The 23,587-nt window shown below is 39.6% G+C and overlaps 1 protein-coding gene across 1 annotated transcript in view; it reads left to right on the top strand.

The window, feature by feature from the left end:
• trpc7b (transient receptor potential cation channel, subfamily C, member 7b) overlaps positions 1-12,323 on the top strand; it is a 55,322-nt gene extending 42,999 nt beyond the window's left edge. The window contains exons 8-12 of the mRNA XM_006781406.3: positions 4,142-4,337; positions 5,815-6,033; positions 8,245-8,325; positions 9,248-9,323; positions 10,767-12,323. Coding sequence (XP_006781469.2) covers positions 4,142-4,337; positions 5,815-6,033; positions 8,245-8,325; positions 9,248-9,323; positions 10,767-10,906 — 712 coding nt within the window. The 3' untranslated portion in view covers positions 10,907-12,323. The remainder of the gene's footprint in view (positions 1-4,141; positions 4,338-5,814; positions 6,034-8,244; positions 8,326-9,247; positions 9,324-10,766) is intronic.
• Positions 12,324-23,587: the final 11,264 nt, after the last annotated feature.

Here is a 23,587-nt window from a genome sequence, read left to right as displayed (position 1 = left end):
TTCCAAGCATAACACAAGAGAGACAGAGAGAGAGACTGAGAGCATGTCTCTGGGGCAGAGAGGTTGATTTGGGCCTGCTGGTGATTGGGTTTGGGGCTGCTCCTGCAGAGCCGAGGTGACTCACCAGTCTCCCACACACATACCCAGGCAGCATGAGTGTGGTAAGGAGGGAGAGAGAAAGAGAGAGATTCAGTTCTTTTCTGTCAATGTCTTACAGGGTTAACCGTGTGTGTGCGTGTACTTTCACTGCTGATGTTGTGGGGACATAAATCTGATTACATAGTCACACTGCGGCAAATGAGCGTCTTTCTGGGGACAAAAACTCCCGAATTTTTAGATCGAAGACTTAATTTAAGGTTAGAGCACCTCTCCAGGATATGAATGTGGTTAAATGTTAATGTAATGTCTTTTAAAGTGATGGATACAAGTCAGAGAAGAGTGTCGGCTTGATGGAAACACTGTTGTGTGTTAGTGTCTGTATGTGTGGTGTAGTCGTCATGCTGCATGCAGCCTACAGGGAGCTGCCACTCTTAATAACAGATAATAACACACAATTCATAGCCATTTCCAGATGCCGACTGTCCCTGCTGATTCACTGCCTATTGTACAACCCTATTGTAAAACACACACGCACACACACACACACACATACAGACACACTGGTTTGAAATGAAATAATCTGATTCTTAGGTTGCTAAAAAATGTTCCATTATCCAGAGCACCAAGCATCTCATCCATCTCCATAACAGGGTATTAAATAATACACACATGACCGGAACCTTAGCTGACATTAGCGAAACACAAATTCAAATTTATCAGTCCCGTTGATCTCCAAGGATACATTTAAATTTTCCATAATTGCACTTTCTCCCTGAGAGGCATCTCACACAGATTTGAGTGAATTAAATAAGCTGAAAACAAAGCAAGCAAAACAAATGAGGATGCACAGCGACATTGGCTGCTCATGCATCAATATAATCCAGTATAAAAGAAATGCAGCTCGCTTAAATACTCTACATGCGACTCCATGTTCAATTCACATAAGGATTGATAGAAGTGAGGGGCATGTATGTAGCCTGATATTTTTACATAGTTGATATGACAGGAAGGGGTTCACTTTCACTGACACTGCCCACTTGTAAATATCACCCACATTTTTGGATGTTATATTAAACTCACAATCAGCCTACGCAAACAGATGAACATGGAATATAAATAGTCTACTGTGTAACTAGTGCTAGATTTTAATTGTGTGTGTTCCTGTGAATGTCTGGTATAATGGGGCCTTAATGTTAGCTGGAACAATGCCCTTCATCATTATCTGGACTTGAATTTTAGGGACATGAAAATCTAAATCGAGTGAGCATTTCACAGCGCCAGAAAGGAGACCTGGAAGAATAATTGGAAGAATAATTTGATTTCAAAGATAATTAGGGTACAATATGATCTAGAGAAGATAATTGTCCTCCTTTTTGTTTTCTTTCAAATTTCAAAGACAGGAAAGTCCGTGTGTGTGTGTGTGTGTGTGTGTGTGTGTTTTAATCTTGAAAGAGAGGCTTCAGATAAGTGACAAGCCATTATTAAAAGAGAGAAGGATCAAAATAACAGGTTTTCAAGGGAAGTCCACCAAAATCACCTTCCTCTCCTCTCCTGATTACACGATTGGCTTCTGGATGTATGTGACGTGAATAGTGAGTGAGGAGATGATACTGTTGAAAAGAGCCTTCCCCTCAGAGCAATTGCCTGTCTGATGCCTGGGGCCTCTATCGTGACAACACAAAGAAGAAAACCACCTAAGAACTGCTATAAATGCTTTTGAATGTGTTTCTCTTTACAGACACCTTCAGTCATTGATGCCACTGCAATATGTTGATGCTTATGCCAGTAATGTGTACCCCTCTGTACGATGCACATTTTTCCAAGTACTTATTAAGTATCCTGATGAGATGGGGGCAGATATTTGCATGTTTCCACGTTTTTCCTGATATGTATATTTACATTGAGGGTACAGAGGAAATTGCTTACTTGATGCATAGTGATATGTTCCTGAACCTGTTAAAATTTCCATTTGCTTGAATCATGACAACTCTAAAGTGTTGTCTGATTCAAGGTTTGACGTGTTGTGTGCTCAGAGACACTCTTCTGCATACCTTGGTATGCAGAGTGGTTATCTGAGTTATTGTTGCCCTCCTATCAGGTCGAAGCAGTCTGGTGATTCTCCTCCAACCTCTGACATCAACAAAGCATTTTAACCCAAAGCTTTACTGCTCACTGGATATTTACTCTTTTTTTGGATCATTCATAGTAAAGCCTAGAGATGGTTTTGTGGAAAAATCACAGTAGATCAGCAGTTTCTGAAATACTCACAGCAGCCATTCAGACACCAATAACCATGCCACATTCAAAGTCACTTAAATCACCTTTCTTCCCATCATTCTCATGCCCAGTTTGAACCTAAATATGTCATCTTGACCATGTCTACATGCCTAAATGCATTAAGCTGTTGCCATGTGGTTAGCTGCTCATATCTACACTATTCAGCTATCATCAGAGCAGCACAAAACAATAGTGACTGCATGCCAATATTTAGAGGCTGGCATGAAAAAACGAGTCATTAAAGAGGAGCATTTCTAATCAGCAGCAACAATGTGCAAGGTTGATCGACGCAAAACATGATGCAACAATGAGACTGTAACAGTTTCTCGTAGTATTTAAGTAATTCCAGAATGGTTTTCGGGTTATTTTTGCGCACTGGTTAATGTTTTCTGGAAGCTGTGTACTTTCAAGTAAGTATGGAGGGCAATGATAGAAGATATTCTTAGATATCTTCTATCTGAGTTTAAGAGATAGAGCACACAGACAAATTCACAGATCTGGTGTTGAAGGTTAAAGAGTATGTTTGGCTTTCTTCTTGAAAGGTTATTCCTGAGGTACCCAAAGGAGTCGGCTTTTTACGTGTGTGATAGAGAGGAGGAAAAAGTCTGTCTGTGTGTGTTTCTGTCTGCTTCTATCTTGGTATGCATGTGAGTGTCTTGTTTGCCACCAGCAGGTGCCATCACCTACCTTTCTGTCTGCCAATGAAACACTGTCTCTTTGAAAGAAGATAATTTGGATGGCATCCATAGCTCTCAACCAGGAACCTACAGATCTTCTATTCCACAGCCTCCTCCCACCACCAAACCCTCCAGCAATCCAACCAGGCGTCTCCCTCCTCCCCACTGAGCCCCCCTCTGTCAACTCAAGCCCATGCATAACACTCGTGGAATATTTAACAGCAGACATGTTCATGAATGTCAATATTCAGAGATCTCACAGCTTTTTACACCTTGTTTTCCTTTCTCAGCCCTCTGGCCCTTAAACACATATTGGGTCAGTGTGAGAGAATGATCCTCCAGGCAGAACTGAGAGTTTGAGTGTGGATCTCAGTAGAAACAGCAAAGCACTATACGCTTTAAATGAAACATTAGCCATGCTTCAGTTATCATACATAAATGTCAGAGGTAGAGTCAAGTGGAGTTAAGAATTATACATCAACCACAAGAGTGAGAAGTATAATTCAGTATGACATTTAACGTGAAAAAACTTATTTCACTTCCATTATTCCTAAAACTGTTGAATGCATTTGAATTTAAATGTTTTCTTTCTAGATATAACCTTGACACCCCCGAAAGGATCACATGCACATTCATCTTAAATCATATATTTTTTTTCTATTAAGCGCAGCGACGTTTCTCTTTTGAATAAAGGTCGATGAAGGACTAGGCTGAGAATTTAATGAACAGAGATTTATAAACCAATCTTTCAAACTGTGGAGCTGAACCTTTCCCTGCTTTTTCAATGTGTTGCTTTGTGTGGTACATACAGTGCTATATGGTTGTATTTATAGGTAATTGTGTTTGTGTGTGTTTGTGTGTGTGAGAGAGATCCAAATGGGGTAGCAATGTGTTCAAATTGGACATGACTCACCAGGTATTTCATCAGTGCCACCTCATAAATCCCGCAACATTAAAATGCATTTCATGTGTTTGCATGTGTGTGACTGAAACAGCAATTAGCTGGTAACGCGTTGGGCTTTTGTGTGTGTAGTCACTGGCATGTGCTGATTTCCTGACTGCTACAACATCTCTCTCTGTTCCTGCAGGGTAGAGGAGAGTTTCAAGACTCTTTTCTGGTCAATCTTCGGGCTCTCTGAAGTGATTTCGGTGGTGCTGAAGTATGACCATAAGTTCATAGAGAACATCGGCTACGTGCTGTACGGAGTCTATAATGTCACTATGGTGGTAGTTCTTCTCAACATGCTCATTGCCATGATCAACAGCTCTTACCAGGAGATAGAGGTACAAAAACAGGATAGTTGATCAATAGAAAAAGGGTGTAATATTGTAAACAAGTCAATAAGGTTCATTTGTATGAGTGTCTGATTGTGCCTGCAGGAGAATTGCACCAAAACAAAGAGATCAATACAGTGGCAACCAGTAACAACATCAAACGCATAATAAAATGAGTATCCCAGAAAAACCCAAAAGGTTTTAAAATAATTTTTACATTTCTGATTTTTGTCATGCTTGTTCTAAAAATGAACACTTACTTTCTTACCTGAGATAATTAAGCTGAACAATCATTCTTCACCTTCAATAAACATTAAGCAATAATTTTGAGTGAAGTGCAACTGGAATATATGAAATCAAAGTTTTATTTATTCAAATAGTCATTGTTCAGACAATTTGGGTTGTCTTTTTACAGTTAAACATTTCATCTGTTCTTGGAGAAAAAAGATTATTGGAATCCACTCGGATGCTTCATAACTTAAAGCCTTGTTGGAAGTTCTAGGATAGGATAGGATAGGTTCTAAGATTATTATTCATCTGTTTATTGCTAAACTTAGTCTCCTTTTGAGCATTTGGTCTTTTTGATGTTTCCTGCTTTTACTGTAGACCAGCTTGTTGCATGTGTTCGCACTTCAGTTTATACCCTTTATTTTTTTACACTGCAGTGTTGAAATGACACACATGCTACAAAGCAAGGTCGTAGACATGAAAGGCACTTAGGAGTGAGTTAATAAAGATTCTTTCTGGCAAGGGTATGCAGTCAACTCTCTTTGCCTTCTCTTTTAAAACATCTCAACTGCAGATATTAATAAACACTAAGCCCTAGCCTTTCTTTTATTGCCGTCTTTCTTACCTGAGATATTTAAGCTGAAAAAATCATTCTTCACCCTCAGTAAACATTAAGCAATAATTTTGAGTGAAATGCAACTGGAATATATGAAATCAAAGTTTTATTTATTCAAATAATCATTAACAAAAATGTGCTTGGTATATATTCCCATCGAAAATATTTCATTTGAACACATTACAAAAAAAATTAAATTGCAGTTATGTAAGTTACATAGTTAAAGTCAACATTTTGGGCAAATTTGATATTTAGGGGTATAACCAAACAAATTTTGATATTTAAAGGTTTTAAAGGTTTCTAACAATTTGAGATACTGGATATCTGATTTTGATTAGCTCTAAGCCATAAGGATCAAAATTAAATCAAAAATACTTGAAATATTTTGTTTTATACTGAAAATTTTTATTTTTGAATTAAATTACAAAAAACCTTGATAACATTTTCAAGATGTACCTGTTCAGTAAACAACAAGTTTAGCATGATAAGCTGTATTTTAATAGCTTTCGGTGTGTGGACTTCATTGTCCGTATTGATTGTATTTTAAAAAGCTACAGTACGACAAGTTAATTTATTGATTCTTCATGTAGTCTTCATCTATCACCAGATACACCCTTTGCTTCTTTCTGTCTGCCTCTGCAGGAGGATGCCGATGTGGAGTGGAAGTTTGCTCGAGCTAAGCTTTGGCTCTCCTACTTTGATGAGGGCCGCACCTTACCGGCCCCCTTTAACCTCGTTCCCAGCCCTAAGTCCTTCTACTACTTGGTCCTAAGGATCAAGTCCTGTCTGATTCACCTCTGCAAGGCCAACGGCCATCACCATAATGAGGTGGAGATGGGCATGCTCAACTCCCAGGCCAAGGTCAGTGTTTTTACTATATTTGATTATTTTACACATGTTTAGCGAACTGCTTATGACATTGTGATTCATGGTTAATTAATGATTTTCCAAACCTAGCTGCCAAAGCCATTTAATAATAGACTATTTCTTTTAATCTGATTGTTAGTGATACATTTTCTAAGCACCTTGTTTAAGCTTTTTTAACAACTGTAGTCAAGTTTTGGTTTGGTTTGGTTTCTAGTACTAAATTTAATATTTACTGCTACAAATGCAGTGCTTTCTTTGTCCATTTTTCTGCTGACAGGATCCTTTCTGGCTAAAGCGTAATTGTTATTTTCCTACATGGAAGTAGTTAAACTGCTAAAAATCAATGAAGGGGCAAAAAACGCTGATTACACCCACCACAATCCTCAGTGGAGTTGCCCATATGGGTCAGTTATTTGTATGATGATCATCAAATACTGAATCTTTAGCAACTGTAATTGGAGAATGCACACAGGCAAACCAGGAACCCCAGCGGAAATGTAGGATATTCCCACTGCAAGTCTAGAAATTACATCTAGTTCCGTTTTACACTTTGTTCCTCTTACGATTTGTGCTTCTAAATAAAAATCACTGCAATGACAAAAATGCCTCGTGTGACAAAAATATTATAGACCAGTTAATGCGCAATCAGTGTTGGTGCTGGTGTTTTCTGCAGGCATCTCTGCTGCCTGACCCCTAAGCTCAAATGGCTCACCTCAGCACCTCAGCTAGGCTATTAGGCAGGCCATTAGCTTTACCCGCGTCTGCTCAAATGCTCAGGCAGGACAAGATGGGTTACACCCCGGTGCTTCTGTGAGCGCCTAAAGTTTTCTGACAGTTTCACAGCCGAGCCAAGAAAGTACAGCAAGCGATCGATACACGAGCTTGCACCAGTCTACAGTACTGTGTAAAATGTCAGCTGAGATTAGGAAAAGGCAGCGTGCTCTTTCTGTGTCTGTATCTTCGTAGTGGATGGTGTATGTTTTGGTGGTGTTTAAGAAACATGAAGCTAATCACTTTAGATGCAAAAAGCATATGCTCATGAATTGTGTGTACTTATGTTCATTCGGTAAGTGTTTGTTTTGTGGTGGTGTTCATGTTCGTTCTTGTGCTCTTTGGTTAACTGCCTTTCACAGCAGTAGGGATAATTAATTTCAATATGAGGTAGCTGGAGGCAGCAAAAACCCACAAAGCAGGTTAGTGCATAGGGACTAGATCACAGAAAACACACCAAAGAGATTTCAGCTCAGTCAGTTGGCCTTTGGAAAACCTCTGCATAAAATATGTGTTTCTCACACTCACCAAGTCTGAAACAATAGTAGATGTCCGGGTGTATGGTACAATAAAGAAATGATAAAAAATAGATTAAAAAGATATTTATTTGCCTCACAATAGCGCACAAAAATGCTGTATGTGCTGTTCCTCCAGTTCACAAGATGAACTTCCCTGCAAAAAAAAAACATAAAGTCACTGAGAGCTCAAACTGACAACTGAAGTATCAAGCTTTTCATTTATAAAAGATAAATGCTCTCTCATAACGAACATTAGCTAAGGGGTTCTTCTGGTTTCATTTTAAAGGAAACCCATTTTTATTAAGTTAAAGTAGTTATTTGCATGGTCTTATTTTTAATCAGACAATTTGGGTTGTCTTTTTACAGTTAAACATTTCATCTGTTCTTGGAGAAAAAAGATTATTGGAATCCACTCGGATGCTTCATAACTTAAAGCCTTGTCGGAAGTTCTAGGATAGGATAGGATCGGTTCTAGGATTATTATTCATCTGTTTATTGCTAAACTTAGTCTCCTTTTGAGCATTTGGTCTTTTTGATGTTTCCTGCTTTTACTGTAGACCACCTTGTTGCATGTGTTCGCACTTCAGTTTATACCCTTTATTTCTTTTTACACTGCAGTGTTGAAGTGACACACATGCTACAAAGCAAGGTCGTAGACATGAAAGGCACTTAGGAGTGAGTTAATAAAGATTCTTTCTGGCAAGGGTATGCAGTCAACTCTCTTTGCCTTCTCTTTTAAAACATCTCAACCGCAGATATTAATAAACACTAAGCCCTAGCCTTTCTTTTATTGCCGTCTTGCCACTATGATGCCTCCGTTAACACCCTTTTCAAATGCTTCCGTCTGGCATGATCCATAGAACCTGAAATATGACATTAACACTCGACGACTTCTATCTGTTTCTTGCTCTTGTAGGATGAACGCTTCAAGTCTTATCCACGGCCTGGAGAAGAGTTCACCCAGAGAAAAGCTAGAAAGCACCCCACCAGATACCAGGTAAGATGGAGACCGAACTGGATACAGAGAGCACAGGATGTGTGGAGTGATAAGGAGACAATATTTAAAAATTTGATGGAGGCAAGAAAGGAATCAAATGGGAGACAAAGAGACAGCATAAGGAATATGTAAGAGAATAGTATTAGATGGGTGTAGAACTATAGCGAGAGCGAGGTTTGCTGCAGGGTGATGACAGTGAAGGAGAAAGGAGAGGGAAGCAATGAGGAAATTCTGACAAAGAAGAAAGAAGGTGTGAGGGAGACACACAGATAAGGTAGAGATGGTGGAGAGGAAGAAATCTCTCAAGTTTCAATGGAAGGGCACTGACTGAAAGGAAGAGGTAAAAAGAGAAGAGAGAGCAACAGGGTAAGGCTGAAAATTCCTCTAATGAGCTGTTTGAAAGAGATCGAAGGTAGGCACTCAGTAAATGAGCTCAAAGATGCTTTCCACCTTAGTCTGTTCTTCACTTCTCCCCTGAGGGAAATCTAGCTTCCTTGATAGGCTGACTCCACTTTTGTCTTAAGCCTCCTATTTTGTGTGTTTTTACTAGACAACACTACACACACCCACACACAAAAGTGATATGTCAGTTGGTGTGGTGTGCATGTATGCTACATGTGGGGTGACCAGTACTGACCCATGTTCACAGTCCCTACATGCAGAAATTGACAGCTTGAAGCTTGGAAACAGTTGCAGCAGCTCCCTGTTGGCCACAGATTTATTCTCAGTGTCTCACTTACTATCTCAAAGGCACAGTACTCACTCACTGTCCTCACCGCTTTGTGCTTATGTTTACACACAAGCGTGGATGGGTTTTGAAATATGCAATCAGAGAAGTTTACTGGGTAAATATAGCATCCGTCGTCACATCCCCTTGACACATCCTCTTTGTCTAATCTTCTTTTTCTTCTCTTTCTCATAGAACATCATGAAGCGCCTGATTAAGCGTTATGTGCTTAAGGCTCAAGTGGACAGAGAGAGTGATGAAGTTAATGAAGGTAAAAATTCCCTCTTCATTAAAGCCCACTTTCATTGTGTCATTATGTGCTTAAGGAACACTGTGTTCGGAAAGTTTGCAGACGCTTTCAACTTTTCTGCATATTGGTATGTATAAAAATGTCTTAATAGATTCAGTTCATTTAAAAAATATAAATGGAGTTGTAACACTTTAAAAAGACAGAGTAAAAATGCTTGTGCATTGTGTGTGTGTATAAATTAAAAAATAAAAGGCTAAAATATGCTTTTAACATAAGTATTCGGAGTGTGGAGAGGTTTGCACAAGGTTGGCATACCATTATTTTGGAAAATTTCCAACAAGGTTGGATGGGGGAGCCACTTTCAGGTGTCTCTGTACTCCTAAGTCTTTGTTGAAGTAAAGCATCCCCACAGTATGATGCTCCCCCATCATGTTTGGCTGTAGGGATGGTATTAATGAGGGAACACTCAGTGCCTGGTTTCCTATACACACTCCACTGGGAATTTCAGCCAGTAGTTTAATCATCCTGTCATTAGACCAGAGGAGTTTGCTTTGCATGGTCCGAAATACATCCAGGTGCCTTTTGGCAAACTCCTGCGGGCTGCTATGTGCCTTTTAGTGAGGAATGGCTTCTGTCTGACCAATCTACAACAAAAGCCTAATTGGTGGCTGCTGCATTGAATTTGTCTTGTAAAGTTATCCCATCTTTACAAAGGAGCTCTGGAACTCATTAATAGTGATCACCTGATTTCTGGTTACGTGTTGCATCGGGGCCCTTTCATCTCTGATTACTCTGTTTGGCTATGTGGCCGGATCTAAAGAGACTGTTCATACGTTTCAACTTTTCTCCATTAGAGAACAATGAACGCTTTGAATGCTGCAGAAAATTTCTTGGATCCTCCCCCAATTGTTACTTTAGACAGGCTTTTGTGATGATTGTGCAGACAGTTCTGTGAACATAGTGGGTTGGCTTTCACTTTCATACACACCATTAACTGTGAGACCTTATGTACTAATTATTTCAGGTGAATTAGGCGCAACTGTCTCCGTTTTAGTTGCAGCAACATTTGAAGCCCAAAGAAAAATTCAAAATTCAATATTCACCTCTTAGTTTTATTAAATTGAAAAATGGCTTTGTCACCGTGGAGTATTGTGTGTTTACTGAAGAAAGAAAAACGAGCCTAATAACTTTTTAGATGAAACTGAAGCTTTGAAAAGGTTTTTAAATTTTCTAAATGGACTGGGAGGGACAAGAGTTATGCGTTACTGCGTTTGAGACTGCACTGTGTGTACTTCAGTGTAAAATGATGTCATTGCTCACATGGATCAACAGTTTTTGTGTGATCCTGTAGGTTACTGCCTACCTGCATGCATGTCTTTGATCATTCGTACTAATGTGCCCTAATTCCTGTGCCATACCTCAGCTCTTCTTTTGTACCTGTGTCCGTGTGTGACTGTGTTGTAGGCGAGCTGAAGGAGATCAAGCAAGACATTTCCAGCCTCCGCTATGAACTCCTGGAGGAGAAGTCCCAGGCCGCAGGCGAGCTGGCTCTGCTCATCCAGCAACTTGGCGACAAGTTTGGCAAGAACACCATGAGACACTGACAGGACTTGCAAGAAGGGATGGGGAGAATGTGAGAAAGGGTGAAATCAGGAAGAGGTTGGGGGTGGGGAGCAGAAAGCTGGGTCAGCACAGGTATTTTTAAGGCCTTGATAGTACAAGAGGGAGAGAAAAGAGACAGGGGAAGCAGGATGTTTATGAGATAGACAGGATGAATGGAGGACAGTGGAAGAAAAACATGACATAAAGAAACTGGGCAGAGTGAAACAGCTGATTTAGTTATGCAGGGACACAATTAGGGAGGAATGTGAAAAGCAGATTGTGAACACAAGAGGGTCAGAGGTGAAGTAAAGCGAGTCAGAGGGGTATTGCGCTGACAGTAAATTCTAATTAAAGGCAAGGTCTTTCACGAGGCGCGAGAAAGGAGAGGAAGAAAGAGCCTCGCAGGCTGGGTGGGAGGCAGAGGGAGACGAATGAAGAGGAAAACACAACTTCCATGAGATATGACGAGGCACCACGGGGCATAAGACTGAGGCAGTAAAAGCCCCCACACCCACTGCCAAGATATATCAATGTATCACCAACTTGGAGAGGGAAACCCAGAAACGGGATGACACAGAGAGAGGGCTGGAGGGGGAGAGGAACAAGTGAGAAAAATATCTTTAAAAATAAAACTGCCACTGTTATTTACACCAGAAAGGCTGGCATTGCTTCTGAGTCCTCACTTTGTTGGGACAAGCATAGATGCCTGTGAGAATACTGCACACACCTTTATACAGCAGGCTGTCTAATTAATGCATATCCATTCATAGTGCACAACCTATGATCAGGACTCTATGGATTCAGGAAAAATGCACCTATTTAAAAGTCATTAAATAAACCACTGAAATATTAAACATTATCTTATTATCTTAATGTCATTTAGAATTCTGTCCTCGTAGCACAGACAGTGTTAGGTCCAGCAGATCCAGAAGATCCTTGCTAGAACAAAATGACTGTAATTTAAGAAAAAGAAATCCACTCAGACAGTTTCTTCTTTACCTCATTCATGCTGCCAGAAAATGACAGTTAGAATAAACAGAAACGAATCTGAGGCTTTCACAATACCTCTCTTCCATTCTTTAAAATCGAGAGGGCCATTCTTGTTTCAACAACTTTAAACCAGCGTGTTGAAGTATGGCTGAGATAATTGCTTTAGATATTCCCCTCTCCACTGTGTGTTTGGAGCACTAAGTGTCTCGTGTTTTCTAAAATGGTAACAGAAAAGTGACAGGTCCGCGAGGAATATGTTTACGGCTCTAAATCCAGAAGGTCAGCACTGAGGTTAAGCCCGTGAAGGTAGCAAAACCGAGTCTGCTCCAGGGCAGCCAGACATTTGTGAGGAGAGAAAATCTCCGAGATGCAGAGATATATTTATGTATGCAGTGATCTGGCAGTAAAACTGGAATTCAGCTGCAGAAGCTGTGCAGAGTTATTTTATGGTCTTTATTTTATTTTGGAGACATATTTGACATACAACAGCATAAACTAAAGTGTTGTGTTAGACATTGGTTATAGCTGAACAACAAACAAAATAAAAAGTATAAAACAGTTTGAGAAGTTATTAAATCTAGACATTATTGTAGTATATTATATAAATGGGGTGCTAAAATCTATGATGACCTGTGGGATCAGATACATCATCGTTCCCTTTTGTGACTGAGGCCCAGATTTTGATTTAAAGCAAATATGAACATACTAGGCATCCCAAAGCTGAAAGACACACCAGTAGCTCTAGTTAAGAAGCTCCTGTCCTTGATGCTTTTATTAATTAATCATTAAATTCAAGGTTCTTTCTTGAATCCTTGAAAATTATACTTCATTCAAAACATCAACATCCAGTGCTGGCAGTCACACCAATCTGCATATTTTTCCACGTTTAAGTTTAGAGACGCCATGTCATAATCGGTGGGTTAGACTGGTTCCTCCAAGGCATTTTCTACGAATTCAGAAAATTAGAATATACCGTTCACTTTCATCAACCCTTCTTGAAATTAATCAGATAAAATTTAAATATATTTAAGCTAAAGCAGAACTATATTACCATTATTTTATTGTGTGGCTGGTTACAGTAGTTATTTGCCCTCAGATGGAAGAGTCAAGATGGGCCTATGGCAGCCATCAGCAACAGTGTCATTAGGTGCTTTTGGACTCCTGAATTTTTTTCATGGTTCTAGTAATTGTCCTGGGTAGTATGCACTATTTCTCCTGCAAGTAGACATTGCAGGAGTTAGAGGGCTTTTTTAAGGATATTTTCTAATCTCCTGCTACAGAGTAAGTGTTTTTCCTGCTTAAGAACTATAATTGGTTCAGCAGTGTTTATTCACTAGTTCAACACATGAACGCAGCAACTGGCATTAAGAAAAAGAAAGTAAACACTGGTAAATATTAGCCTAGAAAATGTCTCTAGCCTCTATACGACCCATATGGAAAAGATATATATAAATCTTATAAAGTTTTTATCTGTCTTGTATGAAACTTGTATGAAAAGCATACAAGAGTGAAAACACATATAAGATCCCTTGAAAAATTATATAATGAAACTTGTATGTTTTGTATACTTACTAAAAAAATATATGAAAGTAATGAGAAAGTGGCCACTTTCATAAGTAAATCATGTAAGCCTTATGATTTATATATGATTTACTCATGAAAGTGGCCACTTTCATGAGTAAATCATATATGTTTTTACTATTTCTTTTCCATATGGGGAGAGAGGGAATACAGCATGTTTTTAAATTGTCAAAGAAAATTTGAAAAATCTTTTGTTAGCAGGTCCTCTTAAATTTCTACTTTGCATCCACCACAGAACAAAAGCCACGTAGACAGAAAAGAGGCTGAAACAGGATTGCAGGAAAATAAAAGACCACAGCAAGAGCTGATGATAAATTACCGACTTGCTGTTGCATCACTTTAGACTTCCTAATAGTGGTCCAAGTTAAACAAATGCTTGAACAAACAGCTTTGAAAGTGGGTACTTCCCAGGCAGAGCCCAGGTAGTTCCCAAAACCATCAAGTCATCTTTGACAGTAAAACCTAAAACCTGCACATATATGTATAATTAAAATGTACAGTAGTGCATGTATATATGCATACACTACTGTATAATTTCATTCTCACAGATAGGGCTTCATTCTTATAGATAGGGCTTAAACTCGCTAGTAGGCAAATATGGCCAAGTATATTTCTAATTCAAATAGATAGTAAGTATTTAATCAGAAGGCTTCAAACATAATTAAAATGCTGTTTTTACGGATATGATTTTTTAATTTGTTTCAGATACATAAAGGCTTTTCAGACATATTTTCATTTCAATTAAATGGACTCCACCTTATTTCTTTATTTATTTGTATTAGGTGTTAGAGCTGTTAATTAGTTTCCTTTTTGTAGAACCATGCAAATGATGAAAAGACCCACCACCAGAAAGAGAACATTTCCTCAAATACTGTATTTTTAACTTCTACACAAGAATTAATAATTAAATCAAAATCTTGTATGGTATATTGTCATATTTTTGATCCTTAAATTAAACAGAGTAAGCTCTATATTGACTGTTGTTGGGTTTTTTTTAAAATTTATTTACCTTGTATGTTTCTGCTTCTGGAATTTAATTATTCAGCATTTGTCTTTACCTTTACCCACTAGTGGATGAGAGGTGCTGGAGCAAGAAAATAAACATGTGGCTGCTGCGTTGTTTTGTGCTCCAACAACACTGTTCACAACACATTTGAACAGCTGGGAGTTCCCCGGACATAATGTACACTTTCACACAGTGTGACAAATGTATAATACACATAATATTTTTAATAAAACATTATATGTATAATGAAATATATCCATATACTTTGTGTTGTGTTGTACACATATATATGAGCACCTCAACATGATAGTCTGCTTCCATCATCCATTGTGTTGACCACTTATCCAACCAGGGTCACACTGAGGCTGGAGCCTTCCCAGCTGACACTGGGTGAAAGGCGGGGACAAGTGATGGACAGGTTGCCACTCTTTCACAGGGATAACATGGAGAGACAGACAACTACTGGCACCTGGACAGTGGTAGGAAGGGGTGACAGTGATGAGCACTAACAGTGTGCCACCCTTCTGTTTCCACAATTATCTGTATTTTATGCAGCTTAGCATGCAAACTCATCTAATACGTATTTAATAGTCTTTGCCCACAATTCTAGTTAATGATAATGTGATGTCATGGAAACACTAATAACATAACTCAAAATCCGTCAGTCAGGAATTAGAGCTTAGCTATAGTGCCAGATTGAGGACATCTTAGCCAGATTTCCACCCTCATGGTCCTACTGCCCTCAAACCTCTGTAAACACCCAAGTTGCTGTAATGTTTCTTTTGTGATAATGAGCTGCACCTCAGGAACAGTTTCTTAAAACCACAGCAAAGTCTTACTACTGTAACAGCGTTACACGAAGCTAATGCTGCCTTGATATAGACCATTTTAGACTGACTTTGAAGAGGGTTTAAAAGCCAAGGAGCCCCACTGTGACTGGGAAATTGGCTTTGCTCTAAGCTGGAGTGTGTGTGCGCTTGTGTTCCTGCACCTGTGTGCTGACCTCGCCAGCGCCGCCTGAAAGCTGCCCTCTAAAACGGCACAGCAAACACTCGGTTCCTACATACGTGCAGATGTTTATTAGGCTCCTGTCTGATATTCAGTCACCACTTTCTCTGCACTGTTTCAGGCTGTCACTTTAAAAAAAAAAAAAAAAAACTTTTACTGCCTCTACTGCGATAATAAAAACGCCAACAAACACCTTTAGTTTTCACTAAAACCTGCCTTAAATGGTCCACTTTTAGATGACAAACAGCAGATTTTGGTGTCCTTGTTTCCACTGAAATTTATTTTTGTGACTATTGAGACATGACAGGGTTATACAGAAGATGTCATTTCAGGAGAAGAAATATTTTGATTAAAAAGTCTTCCATTCATTTTGCCTTTTTCTGCCTGTCATGATTCTTGTAAAGATTTGTCCTAGACTCCCTTTGTTTTGGGTGATTTTTTTTGTTTGTTTTTTTTTTTGCTTCCTTTTGTGTTTTTGAAGGTTTTGCTCATTTTATGGGACTCCTGTGTTCCCTCTGTGTGTCTGCTTTACTCGGCTTTATTCTGAAGATTAGCTCCTTAAGACACCTTCTGTGTTTTTACTTCCCTCCTTTTGTTTTCCCATCTTCATTAGTGTCTGAGTGAGTTTTTGTGCACATGTGTTTTTCCTTCAGTCTTATGTCAGGCTGTCATTACTAACTTTTGTTGTTAAGCGTTCCCCGTTTTAATTTTCTCCAGCTGGCTCTCTGCATTTAGATGGCTTGTATCATTTTTACTCTTACCACACCAAGTTTTTTCCACAATCTGATTGCCTGCACACTGGGTCCTTTGCTGTCTTGACTACTGGCATTGATACCTTGGATTTTTCCTCGTCTTTGGGAGTCATGATGGTGTAGGCAGTGAAGGAAGTCTGTTATGTGCTCACGCTGGCTATGCAACAGTCCAAAAGAAAGTTTCTGACCCTGACAATACCCACTACTAAAAATCCCACCTCGTGTAATAGGATTTAATCATTTGGGCAAAATCTTTCTAGTAACAATTTTAAACATGCAGAAAAGAAGTAGTTACATAGGAGAATCCATTACCTTGAATTATAACCTCTGACAACTCCTCACTTTGTTTTCTCTGGTCTTTCACAGTCTCTGCCTCTTTATATATGCAGACCAATAAAGCCAAAATTCTTTAAAAAAAAAAGACTTCATTTAATCCTGCACAGAAATGCTGTAAAGCACATGAAAAACACAAACAGCAGCCAGGACCCTTACTGGACTATCTCCATAGCAACAAAGTCAGTTCAGAGGGATATGTGCTATTGGACATTCACGGGAAATTCTATTATCTGATTCCTTCAGTGCTCTCCCTGAGACTTTTGATATGTTTTGGGCCTTAAGGGTATTACTCAATAACACACCCTGTCAGGCTAGGTGTGTGTTTGTGTGTATCCATGTTTGTGTTTAAACCTGGAGGTAACATTTTATGGAAGTGCGTATGTTGATGCTTGTTTGTGTATGATCTGTAAGCTATCACTGGCCTATCAGCTTGCGTTAATGACAATGAGGACATTTGTGTGTGTGTGCATGCACACATGTGTGTCTTAGAGCAACGCAGTATAACTGACATCCCCTCTGTGGTGTAATTTGTCCCAGAAGCCCAGGGCCAGGAAGTGTTTGTTGTCTGTTTCCCTCTTAACGCCTTTTCTCCCTCACCCTCCATCCTTCTCACCTCCTTCATCAGTCCTTCTCTCTCTCCCGGCAAAGCAGTGAACAACGTGACCTCCTGCCTCCGAAAGACAGAGATTCCAGGGATTTTGGAGGAAACATTACACTCTCTCCCATGTTCCCCATCCTACTGCCTAAGCCGTTTTAGAAGACAGACTTAGCAGCATGCACAAACACACACAAAATGCTTGTATAAACACACGCTTATGTAGAAGCTTACTCTTCCTCATATGATATAATATTAGAAGCTTGAATACATACGTAGGCGGGCACTAACGCCATCTTTGCCAGAAATCTGCACACATTACACACACTGAAGTGTGAATACTCTCACATGCATACACACCAGACTGTCTGTTACAAACACTCGCGTTTAAACAGTAAATGCTAGCTTGCTTGTACACAAACAAAAGCTTGCACAAATATATTAATGGGACACCGAAGTGTTGTTGAACTCAAAAGTCACTCTTGCTTTCAAAGACAAGCATGTGTTGCTCATCATTTTTGCACGATAACGCACAAAAAACAGCTCCTGTCCAAGGCACCATTCACACCCATAGGCCCTCTCACTTTCCCATCACAATCCTCATTAGGGGAAAGCCCTCGGAAGAGAAGCTCATCAAGAAAAACCTTTTAAACAAACCAAAGGTCAGCTGTACAGCATGTAACCACAGCCTTAGAATCATACTCGTTTCTCAGATAAAAGACAGCATAAGAATGTTCTGTGCTTTTTCTCCTGTTTGCTGACATGAGAGTCTGTAAAAATCTGCAGTTTTGGGGGGAACCTTATTACGAATTCTCATCATTGGTGAAATCCAAATATGCAATTTCTAGATAAGTTGAGAGGTCTGACGCAGTGAGGGTGGGTGTGGTGTGTGGGGGTTTTAAAGGGAAAGATTCGCCAAGTCTTTACCAATTCTCTAAAGCAATGTTGCGCTGGTTCAAGATGGATGAGGGGACTCGTATGACAACTCCGAGGAGCTCTCCAGGTGGCTCAACAGGGCCTTAAGGCACGCGAGCTGCTGCACTGAGGAATGAGAGTGTCTGCAGCCATGAGTGCACTCATAATTGCAAAGTGAGAAGCATGAAATGCTCTCACACAAGATAAATGTGTCAGGTGTGCATCTCTGTAATAAGAAGATCTTTCCCCCAGAAAGAGCTCTTTCTGTCGACCACATTTGAAGCTCGGGGTAGAAATGGGTTGCGAGGGCTTTATTGGCCTGCTATTTAAAATAATCTGAAGGATAATTAAACTAATTTACCGTTCCTGCCCTGACCATCTGACAGAATTTCTCTTTAAGTGCCTACAGCCAGATACTTTACTGGGATTTTAATTATTCTGCCTCTTAGTTCAACTAAAGCACTAAATACCATTTAATTGCACCATTTTCAAAGTTTTTGTAGCATTAAAGCTAGAAATCAGTCCGTTTTCTAGGTTTATTATTAAAAATAAAAAGCTACATGTTTGAGAAGAGCCATGGTTTCTGTCCTGAAAAAAATATTGATCCTGAGAGATTAGCTTAATTCCTGAACACTAGTCACCGCCACCTGTTATGACCACCTTATAACAAATGCTCAACAATATTCTGTAGTTTCAAAATCTACAAGATTTTCCAGCGATCAGAGCGTTTGTTAACTTACTGGGTAAACATTCAACTATCAGAGTCAGCAAAAGGATGCAAAAATATCACTCGACAGTCCACCTGACTTGTATAAATGCTGAAAATCTGACAGCAGTCATATACAGCACTGAACAGTACTTTTCATGCATGACTCGGTATTTCGTTATCAACATCATCAGCATCAACAACTTAGTAGTAGTTGGCTCTTATCATTTATCCTCTTTGGAATCGTGACAGTGAACAACATCTATGGAATGACCACTAAGGAGTCTAGTGGACCCGGTGCTACATTTTCTGCATTGCAAACATTCTCCCATTCACTTTTCTATAAGAATCATTTTCCGTAAGAAAAATTAGTCTTCTGCAAGACTCATTTGTGAGTAAGAAAAGAGTCGTAGAGAGGAAGTTATGTTTATAAAAATCCCAGAGCTGCTGCAGCAACATTTCCCCTCAGTTTATTTATGTACCTACAGCATAGTTTCCCTTTTATGGGCTGGTCATAGCTTTTGCTCTATCATTCATCTTCTGACTCACTTTTCCTCTCCTTCCCGTTTGTCATTTTTTTGTTTGGATCCAGTTTTGTTTTTTTGTTCTTGTTTTCCGTACTTACTCACCTACCCTCGTGTTTTTACTTGTTTGCATTTTTCAATATGCTGTTTGTTTCGTCTGTTTCAGCATCTCTTTGTTTTTTCTCCATACAGAGGCTGTATTCCCAGAATGTGACTGTAAACAGCAGGAGTAATACTCAGCTACACAAACACGCTCATGGTGGGATCAAAGTTTATGTCCAGTAATGAGCACTGGTTCTGTTATTTTCCACTTGATCTGTTTGTTTCTTTTCCTGCTCCCTGTGACACTCTTCTCCACACCTTCATCCCTCTCCTCCGTCCAGATTATTTGTGTTTCAAGTGTGAGGAAGGTGAAACTCTGTTCTGTTGCACAGATATCAGACCAGGGAATAGCTTAACTCAGGTGCTCCCGCTCTTCTGTCCTAAAAGGATTTTTCACTGATCCTAAACACAACTTCCTGAGAATTACTCACATTTGAAATGCAGATGAAAAAGAATGAAACAGCGAGGCTATCTCCAAGTCAGCATCTTTGCATTCTTACATTTCCTAAGATTACACTTTGAAATGACCCGTAAAGGCTGAGTCTGCTTTCTTAGTGCAGCCCACTTGCCCTGGACTAGAATCTGAGTCCACATATAAAATGTTATTGTAATTTCACTGTGGACTTTTATTTTATTTCCTTCAGGCGAATGCTCTTCAGGATTGAACTATATTTTGACCTCACAAAGAGGACTGAATGCTAATGTGCTGGTTTTTAAATGCAGTGTTGGGAAGGTTACTTTTAAAATGTATTCCATTACAGAATACAGAATACATGTCCCAAAATGTATTCTGTAACGTATTCCGTTACGTTACTCAATGAGAGTAACGTATTCTGAATACTTTGGATTACTTAATATATTATCCTGCTGTTTACAACTACAGGAATGTACTATTGCTGTGATTTATTACTGTTACTGAAGGTCCGCGGCTCCGAACCGTAGTAAAGGGACCTCTGGCTAATACGGTGGGTTCTGTGTCGGGCTCATAGCCGAAAACTAGCTTTACTTTGTTGTCTGAGTCAACTTTGCTAGTGAGAGACAGAGAGAGGCGTTGAAAGGCTGCTCCAACGGGACTTATTGTTTCAGAGGAAAACACGAACACAGTGTGCAGTCGAGTCTTAATAGCTTACTTACAACTGGGCTCGTCAGGCACTCTTCTTGGCTGCAGTGGTTATTATTATATTTACATGCTTCCAGCTCCCGTTTTTTCCTTTTCCTCGTACTTTTCCTTTTTCTCCCTCCCTCGCTCACAGACACATAACGTGTATGACAGTCCATTCTCCCTGCAGCACGGACTACACTGCCTATGATGCTACATTCTTTAGAGCTATACCTGTAGCATTCTGCCTATTAGCTTAGCACAACACAACAAAAAGGCCTCTCTCACCCAGGAAACACGCAGAGCGAGAGCGTCACCCTGTAACCATGGCAACCGTAACGCTGCCGCCTGGAACAACAGAACGTAGCTGTCAAACAAAACCCAAACAGTCCTGACCCGCCACAATATGAAACAGGGAAGTACCGCTGTGTAATCCATTTATTTCAACAAAGTAACTGTATTCTAAATACCATCTTTTTAAACGGTAACTGTAACGGAATACAGTTACTCATATTTTGTATTTTAAATACGTAACGGCGGTACATGTATTCCGTTACTCCCCAACACTGATTTAAATGTATATATAGTTTAAAATGTTGCGATGTGAGAGCCTCTCCTCATATTGGGTATTTTTGCCCTTTTACTGTAAGACAAGTTAAAACCATCTCTTATAAATTCTCCCTGAAATGAGAAGCAGCATTTGGTGTGCTGGTGAGATAATCAAGTGACTAATTGTGCAGCATCTGATTTCTGCCAAAGGGGGGGCATTTTATCCGCTGGCAAAGAGAAATCCTATTTTGCCTGATGATTTTTCCCTCAGAGGATAAAGAGAAGATAGTTGGAAGAAAATGAGTACAATTAGAGCAAATAAAAGTGGGGAGATGTCTGTCTGTCATGTTTTTAGCTTGTTTTAGGTTCTTGTTGGCAATCAGTCCCACTGATAATGGAAGTGCATTGACATAAGAGAATAAAGACCCCTAACTACACGTGCACCCATCAGTGATCATCTCGTCTGTGCTGTGTTTTCCTTTCTCTGTCTGTGTTTATGTAAGTGTGTAGCTGGGTGTGTATTTTCCTCCTTGTGGTTTACACATGCCAGATGTCTCCTACACGTGTGTGTCAGTGTTCTTGTAATCCGTCTCGCTCTGTCATTTCTGTCTTGTAGTCTAGAGAGTGTGTCTGGGAACATCGCCGCTGTCAGGTGTCATGTGGATCTGCCTGTGCCTGTCTTAACTCACAAACGGATGGGGTTTTATTGTTCAGAAATATTGATCATTGATGATTTGGGGGGCTTTGCTAACATTGTTTTTATGTGTTAGTGTAGCAGAGATGGATGGCCTCTGCAGACAGTATGTTTGTATGGCTATTGGACTCCTGCCATTGCAGCAAATGACTGCACTGCAAATTGAAGCTCCTGCTGTGAAAGCAAGAAAACAATATTACTCTTTCATGAAGCAAAAAATAAACAAAACTCAGCGGAGTCTATTTAGCTGTTTAGCCTCAAAGGAATTAGCAGTAACAGTTGAGTAAAGCATCGCCAGGAGCACAGATTACCACCTCATTTGTTGGTGCCCTTTTCTTCACAATCGCTTGACATGGCAATAATTAATGGTGAGTGAGACTTACTGATGTAAAAGCTTTGAGGAAGGACTTTATAGAAGTTCATCTTTCCCGCTGAAAATCCAGAAAATAATAACAGCCCGTGAGCAGACCCAATTCTCCAGTTAGCTGACAGCGCAGAGGAGTGTGTATCATTGCGTGTTTTATCTGTGTGTGTTAATGAGAAAGAGAGAGTGCTGTGGCTGGACTGTGTAGGCTACACATACATAATCCCTGTTGACTTGATTGGCTTGCCATTTGCTTTTGGTTAGGTCCCCATCAATAGGAACATTAAGCTTCTTTTTAAGTGCTTTTCTCTCTTTTTTTTCCTTCTTCTTCTTGTAAAACAACATTATTAAAGTCAGAAAAATCCCCAAACTTTTAGTTTTCTTGTTTATCTCTATTCTGAGTTCACAGTGCTTCATGGATGAGTTGTCTTTCCTCTCTTTTTTGTGGATTAAAAGGATTAAGAAATAGAAAAAGATGGAGAAGGAGGGTGTAGAGAGGAAAGAAGTTGGACCACACAACAGAGAAATGGAAAAGAGACACGGGGGAATTAGTGAGGCAAAGATAACTCAAAGTGTGGGATGTAGAAATATGATGCACGCAGGGGCAGTGGCGTGTTATTTAGTGTTTGCGTGTGCATATATGGCTTAAAGGGGCACATGAACAAACACAAAGAAAAAGTTTCATATGCAAAGACACTTAATGAAGTTGATGGAGACTTTCAATTCAACATTCCTAATGAAAACTCTTTGTGACTCGGAGACTGATAATTATTATATTAGCCACAGAGTGAGACATAATTCAACATATATATTAGAGGATGTCACAACCTTTTTCTCCCCTTTCTTATCCTCCTTTCAATTAAACCACACCACCTGATTAAGTGGTGTTAGTAGGTCACTTGTCAACCTGATGCCTACTTGAAGAGACTCATGCAAAATGGGTCAAATTTCCTTTGTGCTTGCAGATTCACATGTGCATTTGTGTTATAATCTGTGATGGAGATGAGGTGGCTCATGGAGAGAAAATACAGCATGGATGCAGACTGCCATATATATTTAAAATGTGAAAAATAAACAGGAGTCTTCTGTCATAATTACTGCTGTCCCTCCACTATGTAAACAAGACTTTAGGCTGTATTTAGATTTCCCATATGACACTAACATTCCATCAAACTGTGGTTCACTGTAATCCGGTTTATCCATGAATACAAAGTTGATGTGGGGCACCAGGACACCTCTGGGTGTTTGTCTTTTATTTGTAGTTTGCCTCAAATGTATGAGTGTGGGTGTGCATGCAAGTTTGTGTCAATGCGGCATCAAAGTCATTTTCTAATTTGCTGTTTGCATACAGTGTGTGTGTGCATGTGTGTGTGCCCCTCTGTCCTTGCTCTCGATGCCTGCCAGCCATTCTGTTGTGACGGAACAGGTGCAGATGAATATGAAACAGGTCGGCACGGCTTTT

Source organism: Neolamprologus brichardi, chromosome 2 (assembly GCF_056152115.1).
Source record: "Neolamprologus brichardi isolate AB-2024 chromosome 2, ASM5615211v1, whole genome shotgun sequence".
Classification (NCBI taxonomy): domain Eukaryota; kingdom Metazoa; phylum Chordata; class Actinopteri; order Cichliformes; family Cichlidae; genus Neolamprologus; species Neolamprologus brichardi.
Note: the sequence above shows the minus strand (reverse complement) of the source record. Positions and strands in the feature narration are given on the sequence as shown.